The sequence below is a fragment of the Astyanax mexicanus genome, chromosome 3 (assembly GCF_023375975.1).
Source record: "Astyanax mexicanus isolate ESR-SI-001 chromosome 3, AstMex3_surface, whole genome shotgun sequence".
In the NCBI taxonomy this organism is placed as follows: Eukaryota; Metazoa; Chordata; class Actinopteri; order Characiformes; family Acestrorhamphidae; genus Astyanax; species Astyanax mexicanus.
Window position 1 is genome coordinate 37,074,193 of NC_064410.1, and position 19,132 is coordinate 37,093,324.

At 37.0% G+C, this 19,132-nt stretch overlaps 2 protein-coding genes across 2 annotated transcripts; both read left to right on the forward strand.

Annotated features, from left to right (window-relative positions):
• Nucleotides 1–573: 573 nt before the first annotated feature.
• LOC103033515 (sialidase-1) lies at nt 574–10,975 on the forward strand. Its single transcript, XM_022683104.2, has 6 exons — nt 574–799; nt 2,845–3,034; nt 3,507–3,769; nt 7,913–8,095; nt 8,591–8,810; nt 9,498–10,975. The coding sequence occupies exons 1-6, from the start codon at nt 725–727 to the stop codon at nt 9,716–9,718; spliced, it is 1,152 nt and encodes a 383-aa protein (XP_022538825.1). The 5' UTR covers nt 574–724; the 3' UTR covers nt 9,719–10,975.
• Nucleotides 10,976–12,577: 1,602 nt separating this feature from the next.
• LOC103030882 (sialidase-1) lies at nt 12,578–17,451 on the forward strand. The gene is made up of 6 exons (XM_007228532.3): nt 12,578–12,703; nt 14,432–14,621; nt 15,551–15,813; nt 15,904–16,086; nt 16,259–16,478; nt 16,722–17,451. The coding sequence occupies exons 1-6, from the start codon at nt 12,638–12,640 to the stop codon at nt 16,940–16,942; spliced, it is 1,143 nt and encodes a 380-aa protein (XP_007228594.2). The 5' UTR covers nt 12,578–12,637; the 3' UTR covers nt 16,943–17,451.
• Nucleotides 17,452–19,132: the final 1,681 nt, after the last annotated feature.

Here is a 19,132-nt window from a genome sequence, read left to right on the forward strand (position 1 = left end):
GTTAAACTTAACACGTGTCGCTTACGTTTCCCGACCAGGAATTATTTTATCTTATCAAATAAATCCTGGAACCCAACCTTAAGACTTTTACCGTTTATAGATCAAAATGTTATTTGCTACGTAGCACATTTAAATCACACAATACAGATTTAAAAGAAGGAACATGTCTGTGATTACAAACATAATAAAATGCTGTACATTTCCTATATAAATATTAACTATTTCATTTTTTATCTTTAATAAAAAGGGCCTAAAGACAAAATAAAAAATAAATAATTAAAATAAAGGATGCCAATGAGTGTCTTATCTACCAGCTACCATGTTCATTTATTATTACAGATATTAATACACAATCAAAACGAGTGAGTAAAACCGGATGCGGAAGAGTCCGATCTGCTTCAGACCAATGAAAACACGACGTAGGAAGAGTTGGATCAGATCCAGCCCCACCCCCTGGACTTGTGGTTCTGCAGCGAGGGGTACTTGAGCCGATGCCTTTCTCTGCGCAGGCGCTCTTTAAAAAAAGAAAGAAAGAGGCTGGTGGTTGGGTCATGTGACTGTCTGACGTCGTGCACGTGATCACATGATAAAGTTGTGGCGAACAGAAGCAGCGGCAGCGGCCGGGCTGAGCTCGTGTCTCTGTTTGTGTTTGATGGGGTTTTAGAGTCGATGCGGGGTTTGGATCCTGTTAGAGGTGCAGAAGAGCAGAGAGGCTGAAGGCGGGATGGCTCGGCTGTGGCTCGTGGCTGTGCTGGTGTCTGTGGTGTCTGTGCTGAAGGCGAGTGAGGAGCGCTCACAGGTAAACCCACCCCGGAGCCCGAGCTTCACCTTCAGAGCAGCTAGTTAACCATTGCTGCTGCTGAAAATAAATTAATAACTGGGCCGTACTGGTGCACACAGCGACTGACAGCAGTTAAAGAGCTGTTAAACAGAGGCAGCGAGTTATACATAACCAACTGTCGAACACAAAATGTCATGTTGTTTCTCTCTCCTCCCTGTTAAAACCACTCCTAATTCTCCTGAATTAAATAGCGACCTACACACAGTAGAGGGATTAATAAAGGGATGGTTTAGCTATATACAGCTCTACAAGATAACGTTCACTGTAAGGGGATAAAATATCGTTTTGACACGTTATATTTTATAACATACTTACAACTAAGATTAGCTAGAAGTGTTCTGACTGGAGACAGAATTAATATATTTGTATACAGTCTAATATAGTAGAGAGAGGCACAGTAGTGAATGTTATTTCCCTCGGTTTATATTTACAGTACCAGTCAAACTCTTGGACACACCTCTTCTCATTCCATTCAATGTATTTTTTTTTCTTTTTATGATTTCTTTTACATTGTAGACATGAAGACATTAAAGCTATACAGAAACACATGCAGAATAGTTTTATAGGCAAAAAATGTTAAACATACCAGATTATGCCACATTTAAAGGAGTTCTTGGAGATAATTGTAGAGTTGTAGAGACTTTTTAAAAAACTATGTAGTTCCATATGTGTTAAAAATTAAAGGTAAACATTGAATGCGAAGGAGTGTCAAAACTTTTGACTGGTACTTATCTAGGTTTTTATTGAATTAGAATCACACTTGTATTGTGTAAATGTTTAATTTTGATGTTGGCAACAAAAATAATATACAGAATATACAAAAAAATGCATAGCTAAGGAGACAGATCGTTGATGCTAATCTTCTGCTGCTTCTTTGTTGAATTTATCTGATTGACCTGGTGCAGGAACTACAGCTTTGATATGCAGAATACAGATCTTTTGTGGTGGAATGGAATTTCAAATATGAGACCAAACTAAATTCTATGGAGTAGGACAAAGTGTGAATTATATTGTTTCTGTTAGTAAAGAATGGCAGTAAAGGATTCCTCTCTGTAATATACAGTGATGCATGCATCCAGCCACATATTTTACATGATTAGCCTAAGGTGATAATTTCTAAATTTCTTCTTACTGCTGACAATGTGCACACATACTCATATACTCTATTCAGTCTTAGTTATATAAAAAAGGCTGTATGTGTATGTATAAAAAAAAAAAAAATATATATATATATATATATATATACACACGTGAAGCTTTACTGGGAGCTGCACTTACGTGCTTACTTGCTGACTTATACACACTTTCTTACAGACAGACATACATACTGAGTGGCTTATGTATTGACTAGTGTACCTACTGACATGATGGCTGACTGATTGATGTACTAATTTACTTTATTATATTACATGTAAAGATTGGTGTGAGACAGTCGATATTTATATTGATAATGTTTTTACAGTGTACTTTTAGTTTTATCCAGAAACAGTTAAGGAAAAACAAGAAGTGAAATAAATTGTCTTTGCAGACTTTTTGTATATATGCAGAAGATGCTACCAAATTAAGTTACTTTGAGGAAATGAGTTGCTGGCACACTCTCATTGTATGTTAGGGGGTTTCTGGACAGGAATTAAGTTTAGTTAAAGACCACAGAATTCTAAATAAGTTATTTTTTTTCTATTTCCAGGACTAGACTTAATTTCGGTTTGGACCTGATTGACCATAAATATCTTATTTGTAGTGTAATTGTTAGCATTTCATTTTATGGTGAGTCTTACATTTTCCTGTGGCCAAAAAGTCACTGTGCACATCATATCATCTCAGTCATGCTTTGTCACATGATATTTTGATGTTTTATGCCTCATAAAAATCTCGATCAGTAACGGTTTAGGATGCTGTTTTTTCTTACCACAAAGAAGAACTAAGATCATTGTTTCACGTAATCTTGTCATATGCATTTCTCTTTATTGTGTTATATATGCTTACATATCTGTACTTTGCAGATCGAGCCACTGGTTTATGATGAGCAGTTGCTGTGGGTGAGCGGTGGAGCAGGTGAAGTTAATACGTACAGAATCCCTCTGCTGTCATTTACATCACAAGGAAGTCTGTTAGCCTTTACTGAGGCAAGAAAACATTCATCAGGGGACATTGGGGCTAAGTTCATTGCAATGAGACGCTCTACAGATAAAGGTGAATACTGCACTCAAGTTAACATTATTTTTAATGAGGTAAAGATTTAGCCCAGTGGCTTGTTTTAACCAGCTGTTCCTGTGTTTGTTGGTATATGTTTACATTGATGGCATTTAGCAGACACCTGTATCCAGAGAGTCTTTCACGGAGAACCTCTAATGCTAGTATTAATACACTCTGTTTTCTTTTATGTCAAAATATCAGCTATATGTACAGACAGAAATAAAATGCATTATTAAAAGCACATAGATATTATTCAGACATTCAATATATTAATTCAAGGTGTTTATTTGAGGCCTTCCTTTTTTGTACTCAAGAAACACTATTCTATTATATTTTGTGAGAACATATTGTATAAAATATTGTCTAATGTAATTTTAGATCTATTTTAGTCAATTCTTCAGTTGTTGCAGGCTGTGAATTTTCCATGTTAGCCTCATCTTTCCATTTCCATTTCCATTTTTACCCCAAGGAGCCACATGGTCTCCCACATTCTTCATAGTGAACGACGGCTCTATGGTGGATGGTTTGAACCTGGGATCAGTCGTGGTCGATGAGCAAACAGGCTCTGTGATTCTGGTCTACTCCCTGTGCTTCCACCAATACCATTGCCACCCTTCCAGCACCATGCTGGTGGAGAGCCTGGATGATGGACTGACATGGAGCGCACCTCGCAACCTCTCTGTCCAGCTTGGGGTGAAGAGCTTTGCCCCAGGACCTGGATTTGGCATTCAGGTGTGTTTACCACCTCCTTTCAACCCTTCTTTTTGTCATGTCAGCTGCTGCAGTTTCTTGAGTTCGTCTTATCCTTTAATTATTAACAATTTCACCGCTGTTTTTTTTTTAATAACTTGCATAACTTGCCCTCTAATTCCAAACACTGTTAAATTCTTCTAAAATAAAATCCCCCATTTCCTTTGTTGGGTTACTATTTCTAGACAGTGCTAGGTCTGTCACAATAATTGCAGTATCAAAAAGACAGCAAAGAAAGCCAATTAATATATAACTATTTAAGTTTTATTTATGTAGAATATTTAATTACAATCTCTGAATACATACATTGTGTGATAACATCATTATGATATTATATAAGAATTATTTTAGTGGCATAAAAAGTCTACATAATGAAAGTATTTTTTATCGCATACATTTTTGGAACAACATATTATCCAAACAAAAATAATTATTGTGACACTTTAGTGGTGCAAAAGCGATCAACACATATAAATGAAACTATACTACATGTAGTCTAAAGAAGGCTACAGCAACTCTAGCAATGCTACAAACCATTCCTAAACCAACAGTTTACAGCAGGTTTCCAAATGGCAAATACATACCTTATTTACCCTAATAATGCATACTGTGTATTTATGGTGTTGCTGTATGCATCATGTGCACCAAACTGTGACCACTGTTCTGTGATTGTTTAGTACAAACACACATACACTTATACCCTTATTGTCGAGTATGTACCAAGTCTTATTTTAGAAATGACTTTGAGTCAGTTGACTATGATTCACAGGTTCTCCACGTGCAACATTTTGGGTGGATGTAGATGGTACAAAATATGCTTGCATGGTGCTGTTAATAGAATATTTTTGTATGCATTTTTGTAATTTAATGTAGTTACATGCATATTATAATGCACAAGTAAGGCATTATACGATATCTGAATGAAATCTGAGCCGTACTATTTGCCACCTACGCTTAAGGAGCATATTGAAATTTTAAACATACTTTCCATTGAAACGTCTTTTATTATCTAGCTTTAAATATTCAAAGAATTATCCCAATTATTCCCTATGAGCAAAGCAAAGTAATAGGTGCTGCCAAAGTAGTGTTTTGTAGTAGGCTGTTGTTGCTAGGCTAAGTGCTTTAGCCTACAGACATCAGCTTTAATCTCACTCTTTTTTTCCTGTTTAGACCTTTTGTGGGCCACAATCTGAAATATAAAAAAAGTAGTATAGCCTGTGTTTTTATTACCATTTTTTTTTTTTTAGAACATGCTTGTTTCTTGATGAGCATTTACCCTAAAGCTGTTGGCACTGCTGTAAAAGTGTTTGCCATCCTGTCTAAATTAATACAATTCGGTACATTTTAAACAATGAATGGCTTTACATCTTAAGCCAGGCGGACACTGTGCGATTTTTGTAATCGGATGCTTTCTAGAGAGCTCACACTGCACGTTTGAATCGTTTGTCGTGTATGAACAACGCCTGCGATTCATCTGCACACACTGTACGGTCCGACTGACCTGCTGTGACGGGGGAGCTTACACTGCACGTCTAAACGCAACCCGTAGGCGGAGCTTTCTTTGCGTACAACTCTCGCTTCAACACAACATGTCGCCTTGCAAAAGAAAGCGCTTAGCTTTGCTTATTTGTGCCCTGTTGTGCGCTGAAAGTCCACGGAAGAGACGTACATGGACTCGCAGGTGGCTGAGGCGACGTGGACTCTACGGGTTGTCCGTTTTACAGAATGAGAGCGCATAGAAAAATGACTGCGCGTCAGGCTGCGAAAGAAACACCAGCAGCTTTAATAAAATAAAATATATATTTTTTTTATTCTGTTTATTGTTTATGTAAAAACTGGTTTTGCAACACTGAATATTAAACAAGCAATCGATTATTCACACTGGATAGGGACCCTCATTTACAGTGCCGCTGAGCATTAACAGTTTAAAAGGGATTAATAATATATATAAAAAATAGGAATAAAAACTGACATTTATTATAGACGAATAAAATATATACGTAAAAAAGGAAAAATAGGACCTTTAAAAAAAGATCATAAAAATTGACATAAAAGGTAAAAAAATTATATCTTATGAAGATATATATTTAATGATTTGATTAATAAAAGAAGAAAAATAATTTAAATGAATAAATAAAAAATATAAAATATAAACTCATTAAAAATTCGTTTAAAATAACCCAGGCTTTCTGCAGAATAATCAAAGTTTCAGTTAGTTTCAGTTTCAAATCATGAAAACAGCTCACCAAAACCTCAAACTATTCTTTATATTTGACAATATTTACTTACAGGTCCTTTGCTTGTACTTACAGGCCCTTACTTATTTTTATTCAACTGAACTGAGTTTTATATTATCTGTAGCCTCGCGCTGAATTCAGCTCCGCGCTGCGAAAGAGAGCGAGAGAGAGGCGCAGCGCATTTTGTCCGATTTATCTTGATTAATTATCAGTACATTTATTAGCTTTAGTAAGTTTAATAGCACTAATTTTACTACACTTCTCCGACCTTATTTATTAAAACGTTTATTTTAGAAGACAGAGGTTATTCTGCGCGCAATGCCGTGCGCAATGCCACGCGCTGCGCTAAGCTGGCTTTGCGTGGCTAATATTCTGGAGCACTGGACGAGATTTTAATTAATAAATTAATATATTTATAATTTTAATAAATTTGCCCTGGCGAAAAGAAACGAATTATAAAATATAGCTTTATATTTCTGTGCATGTTTTAAGTTTTATATAATTGACGGGCAGCACCAGACGCTGACAATGTGCTTTATTTTTCAGATATAATAGCAAAGTGAAATAAAATAAATTTGTTTGTCAGTTATTTTCTCTTTTAATTTTTCTTTTCAAAAACTCCAGCTATTGACTGAGAATAAGCATCTGTTGAAATTCTTAAACAGCAGAATGCCTGTGTCTGCTATATTAAGCTATAAGTCTGTGTACCGAACATAAATATAAATCCTTATAACTGACAGAGATAAATATGACTAATAATAATTTATAGTTACTGTGCAGATTTTTGGGAAAACAGGTCGTGACGTTAAGAAATCGGCCCGCAAAACAGCTCACACTGTGAGACAAGCGACCAAAATTTCTGGCATGTCAGAAATCCCTGGTCACGTCCGACTGCTCATTCGCAACTCGTATGGGCAATTAATCGGACATCGCTTCCCCTCTCACACTGCACGTCAAACGACGCACGATCAAGCTAAAATTCGGCCCGATCATGAAATTCAGTCGCATCCGACCAGATCGGGCTTAAAATCGGGCTAAAATCGCACAGTGTCCGTCTGGCTTTAAGCTAAACACTATAATCACATCCGAATTTAACCTATTTCATGCAAATTAAAACTGTTCAATACCAAACCTCCTGTTTGAAAGTGATTCCTTACTTCCTCTCAGTAGCTGGATGCACTCCCATCATATGCAAAAACAGAAACTAAACACTTTTTGTTGCTGCGAGACCACTTAACAACCCCATAGGGGAATGAACACTTACTACTTGCAGGACTTGTGACATGTTTAGTTCTTCAAGCATATACAGTGCATTCTAGGTCCTGCCACAGCATTAAAAAATATTTATTTTCATAGTGTCTTTTGACTAGGCCACTAAAAAAAAAAAAACAATCAATATTTAATTTCTCACCAAAATTTCATGCAAATCCAACAGTGTGGCCTGTGCTTGTGAAATCATTGTATTTACCCTAATAGGTCAGGCTATGTTTTACTTGATGTTTATGATACATTTACTCTGATTTTTTATTGATTACCTGATTACCGAAGTTCTTGTAAATGCTTTGATTGAATTACTGACAAAGTCCGATTTTTGGCCATAATCAGATTATGAAGTGCATTTAAACACACTCACTGTTTCCTTAAGGAGTGTAACTTGTCCAAATTCTAATGCAGCAGAGCTTTCCCAATCCATTATCACAACACCATCATGCTTCACAGTTGGTTCCTACTTTAAAAAGCAGTGTTAGCAGTGTTTTCAGTCTTTTAGTTGCTTGTCTCAACTGGTGTGGTTTCATTAGAATTTGCTGCCGAGACAGAAATTGTAATCACACTCAAGTCATTTCTTCATTTGTGTGGGTAAAGTGTTGTGTACCCTGTGCATTTTCAGAAACGTTATGATCCATCAGCTGGTCGTCTGGTAGTCTGTGGTCATGGCACTCTCGAGGGTGATGGAGTTTTCTGCATCCTGAGTGATGATCACGGGCGAACGTGGAAAAACGGAGCTGCACTAAAGAGCATCCCCTACAACCAGCCCAAACAGAACCTAGACTTCAACCCAGATGAGTGTCAGGTGAGTGATTATTATGCACTAATAAAAAATAAGTTGTATGAAGAATTCACTCACTTAAAGGCAAGTACACTCAGTTGTCCAAACAAGCAGAATATGAGTTAATAGCTATTATTCTATGAATAGTAAAACATTTAGGCATTCATGAATTGAATTAAATATTATTAAATATTTGGGATTCATGTTCCAAACAGTATAATCAATCAAACAGCCAGTGAATTATTGTGGTTTTAGCAGACATGCTGTAGCCTCCTCTACAATATAATAATTAGATTGTTACCTGAGCTAAAAGTATGTTCTAGAAATGTATGTTTTTTTGTGCACAATGAAATGTTTGGCCTAAAAGAGCCTGTGATTAGAAATTAACAAAATTTCTGTTTAAATTAATATCATATGCCTTTTCTCTTGCATGTCAGTTGCTAGTGCAGTAAATATTTGCACATAAAGAACACTTAATGTCATATATTGAAAAATGTATTGCTCTGTTGTGCTTCACAGCCTGTGGAACTCCAGGATGGAAGTATAGTCATTAACGTGAGAAACCAGAACAACTACCACTGTCACTGCCGGATGGTAGTACGGAGTCTGGACGGGGGTGAGACGCTGCCTGTGGAGGAGCTAAAGTTTGACCACACGCTGGTTGATCCTGTGGTGGCGGCTGGAGCTCTACAGAAAGAGGGAGTGCTGTACTTCAGCAACCCAGCCAACTCTCAACACAGTGAGCTTTAAATCTGATTAAATTTGACATTTCTTTATATGTCTTGTTGATGGTAGTCAGCAAATTTATGCATATACAATTTCTTTTTTGGTATTTAATTAATCTTAACAATGCAATGGTATGGAACTTGACTTTTTTCTGAAAAATATATCAAACACAGTTCTTACAAATTAAATGTTGAATCTATATTAAATACAAATCTGTGTAACAAGCCCCTGTGCTCCCAAGACCCAAAGCAACAAAGATTCTTGCATAATATCAGCAAAGTCAGCATATCCAGCTCCACTACCAGGCTCATAATTTTGAAAACATTGCACTACCATAGGTCATGCTGCCCTGTAGATGGGTGTAAACAGGTCTTTATCTCTGTCTCAAAGAGCTTCTCAAGTAACAGGATTCGTCCAAGCCACATGAAGCCAACGAAAGGGACAAATTTAACAAACACAGACAAACACAAACAATGATTATATAATACATGGGTTTAGAGAAAATATTTGTTACATGATAACATAGGTATAATCATAATATAAACCCTCTCAATTCAGTTTTAAATAATTCTTTCAGTTTGATGACTCTGTGACCTTGAACACAATTTAAAACAATTTAATGTAGATTCTAAAAATATTATACAGTATATTTGACTTCTATATTATAATAGATCTAACATCAGTTTCTGTTTTCTTCCAGGGGTCAATATGACTCTCCGTTGGTCTCTAAATGATGGTAAGTCATGGGAAAAGGAGGCACTCCAGATTTGGCAGGGGCCAAGTGGCTATTCTTCAATGACAACGCTCGTCGGTAACTCTGTTGAAGATAAGAAGTTTGTCTTCGTCATCTATGAGAAGGGCCATCGGGAATATATTGAGACTGTTTCTGTTGCCAAGATCCACCTGTATGGTGGCAGATAGAATAAAAAAAACAGACAGTCTGCTGTGAAAAAGGGAAATATATGTGACTTATTTTAACAATGTTGCATTTCATTAAATATTCGACTATCTGGAAGTCTTTATTTGCATGAAAGTCAAACTGAGCGTGATCACTAACTTCACTTTTAAAACAACACAGAAAATGCAGCTATGCATTTAAGCTCATTAAACATGGATGGCAAAAATAATGAGTGTCAGAAAAAAGCCTGATCGATCGTCTTCCAGTGTTGTCAAATGCTATAGGTAGTGGGCTGCTTCCAGAACAGGCCATTTAGTGATCTCCCCTCTTAAGCAAAGCCAATTCATCTCACAAAGTGCCTGGTATTTAGCTTCAAAGCTGAAATGTATAAAAAGGGTTGGAAAATGAGTGAACACTGCTGTCACCTGGGATCTATTTTGCTTTTATTATTAGTTTGAGATTAGTGCTTTGTGGTGTGGTATTTGAATGTATGCTAAGTGATTCTGAGCAATGACTAACATCCAACCAGCTATAACTTATTGTTTCTGGGGAAAAAATGTCTAAGCCACCATGCAGAATTGATTCTTTCAGGAGCTACTTTCACCCTTGTCTTCTGTCTTTTTTTTTCTTTTTATTGTCTGCATTTGCATTTTTCTCTGAACATGTCTCCAGAACTAAAGAAGGAAATAAACCTTCAGTTTGATCAATTAGGCCCTAGAAATATAATATACCCTGGTTTTGTGGTAATGTGTACTGATAAAAGAGTGCTGAGCTGGCAGTAAAATTAAAAACCCTAAAAGCCCCCATTTGTTCCATCAGATTGCACTGGTATCAGGAAATGTGCCAAGTGGTGTGAAACCGATATGATTTATTGTTGACTGTAAGCACCTCTCAGGTATTTAATCTGATGTGCTTGCTGTTTTTTTATTGTAATATAAGAAATCATTAATCAGCTCAGGTACTTTTTTCAAACAGTTTTTTCTTTTGGACATCATAGTTGTTTCTGAATATGGTAAGGATTGATTTGAAGAATGACTGATTAGCTAAGGGAGCCTTAGCCACTATAGTCTTTGCCCTACATCATTGTTTTTAGAATTTCACTTCACTCCTCACATTTTGTTCATGTTGTCCTTTTTGTTTCTAACAGCCTTTTCTTAAAATGATCTGTACTTCTGTGAAGTCAAAATACACTGTTTTTAAATCATTGCTCTTGTCTTAAGTATGTGTAAGGCAGTTGGAAATCATGATGTAAACAATATAGATAAAACATGTCTTTATCACTGTGTCTCTTATGACTTGTTTTTTTGTGGAAGAATTCCATCACATTGAAGGCATGTTGATTGTGCTTTAAAAACAAGTAGGCTGTACTCAAGTGGCTGTTTAAGTTTTTGTAGTGGTATGTTTAGGAGGCAGTTTGGCCCCTCTAAACATAACAGAATGTATGAAATCTTACACAATCTCATTTTGACTAAAACACCTTACATTAAATAACTTCATGTAACAATGGTAAATCTTAAAATAACTCAAAAATAAATTTATACTGACTTGTAATCGAGAATGGACCAGATCAGACTAACGTTTCCTTCTGATGTTTCATTCCTTCCTTTTCTTCTGATGTTTTCCCAATGCCCAGTATGTGTGGGGTTGCAGTTATGTTTTTGATTTAGGGATTGTAGATAAATAATGTGGCCATTTCAAGTATTTTTTCTTTTTATAATTTTATTTTGATTTTTTCCTATTTTCTCCCCAATTTACACGGCCAATTACCCAACCCACTCATTAGGACTCCCCCTATCACTAGTGATGCCCCAAAACACACCAGGAGGGTGAAGAGTAGCACATGCCTCCTCCGATACATGTGAAGTCAGCCACCACTTTTTTTCGAGCTGCTGCTGATGCAGCATTGCCGAGCAGCCCGCACGTTTGGAGGAAAGCACAGCGGCTCGGTTCCGGTACATCAGCTCACAGACGCTCTGTGCTGTGGACATCACCCTAGGAGTGATGTGGGGAGAGAGCGCCATCTACCCACCCGGAGGGAGCAGGGCCAATTTTGCTCCCTCTGAGCGCCGGCACCTTGATGGCAAAGCTGCATGAGCGGGAGTTCAAGCCTGCGACCTCCCGCTTATAGTGGCGTTTCAAGTATTTTTAAGATTTATTTGTTTATTTAGTTATATATTTAGGAAACTTATTTTATGGACAGTGTTTGTCTATGATATTATATTTGGGTGAGACCACCCAGCTGACATTTCAATGTTGAATTAATGTTAAATCAACGTTGATGTTAAGGCTGATTCAATGTTTGATTTGGTGTTGATTTTGAAAACTGAATCAACGTTGATATGGCAACCTTTGATAAACCATATTTCAATAAAACTAGAAAATCCTGTGGATAACAGTGTTAACAATAAACGTACATCACTGTAGTTTAGCTGAGTATAAAGAATGTTACCCACCACTACCAATCTGATCTGAACATCTGGTCTCAAAAACAGTAAAACAAATAGAACATGAAAATACCCCCCAGATATGGTGAAGAGTTGGTACCAAATTAAAAAGCAATTACTACAAATGGAAATAAAAACACTTTTTCAAACCTCCATCCAACCGTTTTTGAAACTGTATGGTGATGAAATGTAAAGTGCTCATTCAAAAGGCAGATGGCTGGACATTATGTTAAATCAATGTAAAAAAAAATATGTTTCAACGTTTAAACAACAACAGACATTACTTCAATCATATTTTAACCACATTTCAACGTTAAAGGTCGGTTGTGTGCCAGCTGGGCAGACATGTAAGTCATAAGACACAACAGCTTTAATTACTGATTACACATAAGGGTGATCTATTGGACTGAGTTATAGAGCCATAAAGTTTTCAGTCATGTGTTAAGACTCGGTGGTTTGGAGAGCAGGGAGTAGAGGAGCTCTTCTGTTTGGTCGGATATGAATCCGTTTGGGCTGCTGCTTTCGGTTTACTTCATCTGCCTCGCTGTCGCAGGAAATGGAGAGGTAAAAAAAAACGCTGTTTTTGTCGATAAAAAAAGACTGATAACCGCTTTGTGTTCATTTTAAACAGATGGGCGGTGTAGTGTCGGCATGACTGAACTTATGTTATTTCAAGAACGTCTGAAACAGGAACTTATACGGGCTGCCGTTCAAATACACGGAAATACATTAGCTCAGATACGACCGAACCTTATGCATAAAATACAAGTAATTTTTTAACTAAAGACAGCGTTTAGCTCTGAGTTAGATGAAGAGAAATAGGTTTTCTAGTTCATGTCAAGGTAAAACAGGTCCACAGTAACCTGTTCCTCAGGTGAACCTGTGTGTTATTGTTGTGTCTGAAATGTGTCTGAAATGCTGCCTATACTCAGACAAGCTTCTGAGGCAGGATGACACCCAGTCTTTTTCTAATCAGATAACAGACTTACAGTACTAGTCAGAAGTTTGGACACACATTTTCATTGCTTGTTTTTGTTTGTTTCTTTGTTTAATTAATTTTCTACTCTGTAAGACATGAAAACATTTAAGGGACACATATGGATCTACCTAGTTAAACAAAAAAGGGTTTGATACGCTGATTTGGGATGACCTGAAGCAGCACTTTTGTTCAGCACCTCAAAAACTCCTTAGGAACACAACTATATCAGGTCACTCTACCTCATGAAGACCTTGAGATTAAAATACCAAGAGTGTGCAAATTTGTCATTAATGTAGTATAAAGATAAAACATATTGTACTTTATTTAATAAAAAATAATTCCACATGTGTTTTTGAATAGATTTAATGTCTTCAATAATAAAAGGATACAATTTTATTCTCCCATTCTCCCATCTCCCCTAATTTACTTGGCCAATGTCCACTCATTTGGACTCCCCCAGCACTAGTGATGCCCTGACACCAGGAGGGTAAAGACAAGCCTCCTCCGATACACGTGAAGTCAGCCACCGCCTCTTTTCAAGCTGCTGCTGATGCAGCATTGTCGTGTAGCATCACAGCGTGCTCGGAGGAAAGCGCAGCGACTCGGATCTGATACATGAGCTCAGCGACATCACCTTTTGGAGTGTTGTGAGCAGAGAGCACCATCTACCCGCCCAGAGAGAGCAAGGCTAATTATGCTCTCTCAGGGCTCTGGCAGATGATGGCAAGCTACATGAACAGGATTCCTTCCAGCGATCTCCTGATAATAGTGGCAGCATTCTTTTCTTTCTAATTCAGACTCTAAAACCTTCAGCACCACACAGCCTTCTAAGTAAGATAGTCTAGGCAACAAGGCATCAAACACACTTAAATTCAAGGTCTATCAATTAAACTGTTTTTACTTATAGAATCTCTTATTTCATTTATAAGATATGGTATGACATTTTTGCAATAGTAATAATCAGATCTGACTTGTCATGCTACCATTTTATACGATACGATTTAAATGTGATTTTACTTTCTCTTATCTATACATTTTTACTGGTAATGGATACACAAAGTTACCTTTTTACTAGTGAAATTTATATTCCAGATATATCTACACTGTAATTCTGACTAGTAAAATGTCCATGTCCAGAAATCCATATATTAATTCTGACTAGGCCAGACGCTAATTTAAGGTAATTGAGTAATTCACTAAAAACTGATAGATTACCAATTTGAAATGAAAACACAAAAGTGTTTAAAGAATTGCTGTGAAATATAAAAGCTTTTGCCTTTCTTTCGTTTTGCCTCAACTTCCATCTCCATTAGATTAATCCTCTTATTACTGAGGAGAAGTTGTTGTGGGTGGGTGGTGGAGCTGGAGAAGTGCACACATACCGAATCCCTCTGTTGACCTTTACCACCCACGGAAGCCTGCTGGCATTTGCTGAGGGCCGAAAAACATCTAGTGGTGACATGGAGGCCAAATTTATTGCCCTGAGACGCTCCACAGACAGAGGTGCATCACACTCACAATGTCCATCTTCAGCCATTTACTTTTGATCTCTGATTTACATGTTAGTTCCGAATGAGATTCAGACGTTTGCATGTAATAACCTGTTAACTGTACACAGGACCCACTAATGCAGCATTAGTTTTCAAGTAATTACTTAAAAAATAGTAGTAGTACTGAATAATTAATAGTAGTCACTGAATAGTTAAAGGGTCTGTATTTGTTGACCAGCGTGACAATAATAACCAGGTTGGCAATACCTAGTTTACCAGCCTAGGGTATGTTTTCATCTGGATTACCCAGCTTTAAACAGCCCTCAACATCAAAGATCATCTTAGAACATCTGATACTAGCTACCAGAAAATTTCCTTGACTATTTGTTATCTTTATATCTTAAAATTAATTATACCACAGTTAGTTCCGACCCTGCAATGTGATTGGCTAAGAGGCGTTTTATGAGTGCAATTATCAGCTGGTAATGCACTCTATCCGAAGCACTCCATGTATTACTCCGCCACATACAGGTAACCTAGCAAGAATGCAGCGATTATAAGCCAAACAGAATCTTTCTATAAACAGCAATAATGACACTGTGGTATAATTGCAATAATACACTTGAGGCCTCATGCCTATGACCGCAGCACAGCAGTTCCAATATTCCACATTATAGCACTCCCTCTCATGTATTATTGCTTAAATATTTTTTTTACTGTTTTTAAGAATCATATATCTTTATATCATATGTTGGATTTTGCAATCCTGTTTACTTCTTTATTGTTCAAGAGTGTAATTACAATATAGGCTAAAATTACTTGGAGAGCCAGAAATACTCTCATAATGGCAGTACGGGAAGGAGATGTAACTGTGCTATTTACAGCTGCACTCAATTTTTGGATTCCTAATATTGGTCTAGCTGTTCTCTCTTTTTTTCCCAGGTGCAACCTGGTCTCCGACCTCCTATATAGTGAATGATGGGATCCACACAGATGGGTCAAACTTGGGCTCCATTGTTGTGGATGAAGAAACAGGTGCTCTGTTGCTGATCTATTCTTTGTGCTTCTACCGCTACCACTGCAGCCCCCCCAGCACCATGTTAATAGAGAGCCTGGATGATGGTCTGACCTGGAGTGCTCCACGCAACCTCTCTGTCCAGCTTGGGGTCAAGAGCTTTATCCCAGGGCCGGGCTTTGGTATTCAGGTTCAAACCCCATCTATTTTTCTATTTATTGTCTTGCTCTAAAACAGTCTTTTACCGATATTCAAATGTACACAATTTCTCCGCTTACAGAAACGTTATCCGCCTGCTAAGGGCCGCCTGGTGGTCTGTGGGCATGGCACTATTGTGGGCGATGGGGTTTTCTGCATCCTTAGTGATGATCACGGGCGAACATGGAGGAATGGAGCTGCACTGAAGAGCATCCCCTACAACCAGCCCAAACAGAAACAGGACTTCAACCCAGATGAGTGTCAGGTGATTGATCAGATAATGTGTTTTTAACATGTAAGCTTGGAAATGTTCATGTTAATCATGTTGATAAAATGTGATAACAGTTTAAAGTTGAATCATTTTAACATTTTATTAGCTTGTTTGTGTCTGTGAAAAAAATTATTCTTTACACATTCTGTCTGGATCTTCTCCACAGCCTGTGGAACTCCAGAATGGAAGTATAGCCATTTTTGTGAGAAACCAGAACAACTACCACTGTCACTGCCGGATGGTGGTGCGCAGTCTGGACGGGGGTGAGACGCTGCCTGTGGAGGAGCTAAAGTTTGACCAAACGCTGGTTGATCCTGTGGTGGCGGCTGGAGCTCTACAGAAAGATGGAGTGCTGTACTTCAGCAACCCCGCTAATTCACAAAACAGTAAGCAAAGAGGAACTATAAATATAGCTGTTTCACAAATTTGGTATATAACATGGAACAGAATCTTGCTTTAATATCTAAATGTACCTGTACTTTTCTTATTTTAGATACTTGTAGTTATTATGAAAACTTAAAATAGGTCATAGCATGGGATTGTTTATTTACTTTTTAATTTAATATTGCACACAAATAGTGTTGTCAAATATGTGTATTTGTAAATATGTATTTTTTTTTCTCCCTCAGGGGTCAATATGACTCTCCGCTGGTCTCTAACTGATGGTGAGAATTGGAACAATGAGGTGCTGCAGATTTGGCAGGGGCCAAGTGGCTATTCTTCTTTAACATCGCTCAAAGGTGACAATCCTGAAGATAAGAAACACATCTTTATCATCTATGAAAAAGGACAAAAGGACTATTGTGAGACTGTGTCTTTTGCAAAAATCCACCTGTATGGAGGCATATAGAAGAAAACTAAATAAACAGAGTTTTGAGTTCTGAAAGGTGAAAAAAAGGGAAAATGTACTAATTCTTACTTTCCAGCACCAAGTTTACTGCAACCTGAGGTGCTACACATTTGAATGCTAAAATATGTGATGTAAAATCATCTGAAATGGGGCAAAGACAATCTTAGCCTCTAAGATCTTATTTAGCTTATTTAGCTAAGCTCACGTATTAAAATACAAAGGTAATCATTGTTATGTTTTACCTTTTAGCACTGTGATAATCATTTTGTAATTCTAAAATTTCTGTATGTTTAGTTCTGTTCACTTTTAATTTGATGTAGGTGGACAACAAGACTTTTTTTTCACACCTCTTACCTCACATATTTTAAGTTGATTAATTCCAGATTAAAAGCTCCTAAAAACAGTAAAAACTGACAGTGAATATTTGATCAAAATATTTTATTTACATTGGCTACTATTTTTGTGTATAATTAAATCAGTACAAAATCTATAATAAACTATGATAAGAATGTATGTGTTTATTTGTCTTATGTGTCTGTAGAAAAAATCTATATATATTTTTTATTCAATATTCTGATTATTGTGTTTGATGCTTTATTCTCTCTATAGGTAGTTCTATTAGAGCAGGTTTTTAAAGAAAATAAACAGCTCACAGTGAGAGCCAGGCTGGGTAGAGTATAGCCTCCACACTGGGAGATTTGTTTAAGGGCGTTTGCGCACTAGCATTTGTTTCTGGAAAGGGAGCTGATGTTCAAACCTCCACAGATTACATGTAATAGCCAACCAGATACAAATCCAATCACTCAGGCTAATACAGAAGAGATTGAATGAGGCGCATTTGAGCTACGTGTTTAGGCAGTGTAAATGCATTTATCCCCCTATGGGCACTAAGTAAACTTGCATACTTGAATGATTGACATTTGACTACCGAGAGTAATACATGTGGCCTAAATACAGAATACAGATATGAGTTACAATCCAGAGTTACACGAAGTGACCAGGTGTAAACAGGGTCACTGATACAACAAAATAATCAATAGGCAGCATCTATATTCTCCCAAACACAGTACAATTAACCCAAACAGAGGTTTATTTTTTGGATGCACACAGAAACATACTATTAATGTAATATAAATACAGTCTCTTACACTTTTCAGTTTAATGGTTTTTATGTTTGCTATTGTACTTTGTGGTGCAAATTAAATGTGTCAGTGTTGAACTTAGCATCCTTTTGACAAGTCTTAGATTTTGAGGCACATATTTGTTGGAGAGTTCATTTGGTCTTAAATAGAGTTGACTTGAATTAAATCTGCCTGTCACAATTAATCCTGTCTATGGGGTAGGTTGTAATGTATGCACTAACAGCTTTTGGATGCAGTTTGTGCTGGTCCATGTTTATTTAAATACAAAAAAAATCATAAACAAATGTTTGAAATCTCAATGAACAAAAAGGTAGTGCGCTAATTGTTGTCCACAATTTATGTATTGGCTAAAGGTGAATGCTTGGTTTTCAGTGTAGTTAAGGGTGCTGGTGTTTCATTTCTTGTTCTCAGGTCCCCTTAAATGCCTTTGGTGCAGGTGTAACACTTGTGTTCTGTCACACAAACCACTACTTCAGCTTACTCTGAGCACGATTAAGCCATTCTTGTTCCTTACTTGCACGTACGTTATGTTCCTTAATTGCATACAGATACATTATTTCCGTAATACTAGAGGGGTTTTGATTAGAGTGGTTTTGATCCAGAGTAGTTTTACTTCTACAGTGTACATCATGTTAAGCTCAGATGAGTGCTCAAAAATTTCCTGGTAGATGTTGCACTGGATTTGGACTTGATATAACACAGTGGATGACACAGCTCCCTAAACCATCACTGATTGTGGAGATTTTACATTACACCTCAGGCTGCTTGGATTGTTCTTCCAGATTCTTGATTTAATTTTTCAGACTCTCCAGGACCTTGGTTTTCAAACAAAATGCAAAATTTACTTATTGTTAATGATGATTTTGGGAAATACGTTGTCTGCTGGTGTTGGTCCACTGTTATATCCTGTCCAAAGTCAGCTCAACGTCTACCAGGAAATAATAAAAGCACTTAATTCTTCTACTAAAAAACTTGAGATGTGGATTTTATTTTCCAGCAGGACTTGGCACACTGCCAAATGTACCAATGGCTTTTATATAATAAGATT

Coding starts and splice junctions, on each gene's coding strand:
- LOC103033515 (XM_022683104.2), top strand. CDS start 725: ATGGCTCGGCTGTGGCTCGTGGCTGTGCTGGTGTCTGTGGTGTCTGTG. Junction 8,096..8,590: donor TCAACCCAGATGAGTGTCAG/GTGAGTGATTAT, acceptor TGTGCTTCACAG/CCTGTGGAACTCCAGGATGG. Junction 8,811..9,497: donor CCCAGCCAACTCTCAACACA/GTGAGCTTTAAA, acceptor GTTTTCTTCCAG/GGGTCAATATGACTCTCCGT.
- LOC103030882 (XM_007228532.3), top strand. CDS start 12,638: ATGAATCCGTTTGGGCTGCTGCTTTCGGTTTACTTCATCTGCCTCGCT. Junction 12,704..14,431: donor CTGTCGCAGGAAATGGAGAG/GTAAAAAAAAAC, acceptor CATCTCCATTAG/ATTAATCCTCTTATTACTGA. Junction 15,814..15,903: donor GGCCGGGCTTTGGTATTCAG/GTTCAAACCCCA, acceptor CTCCGCTTACAG/AAACGTTATCCGCCTGCTAA.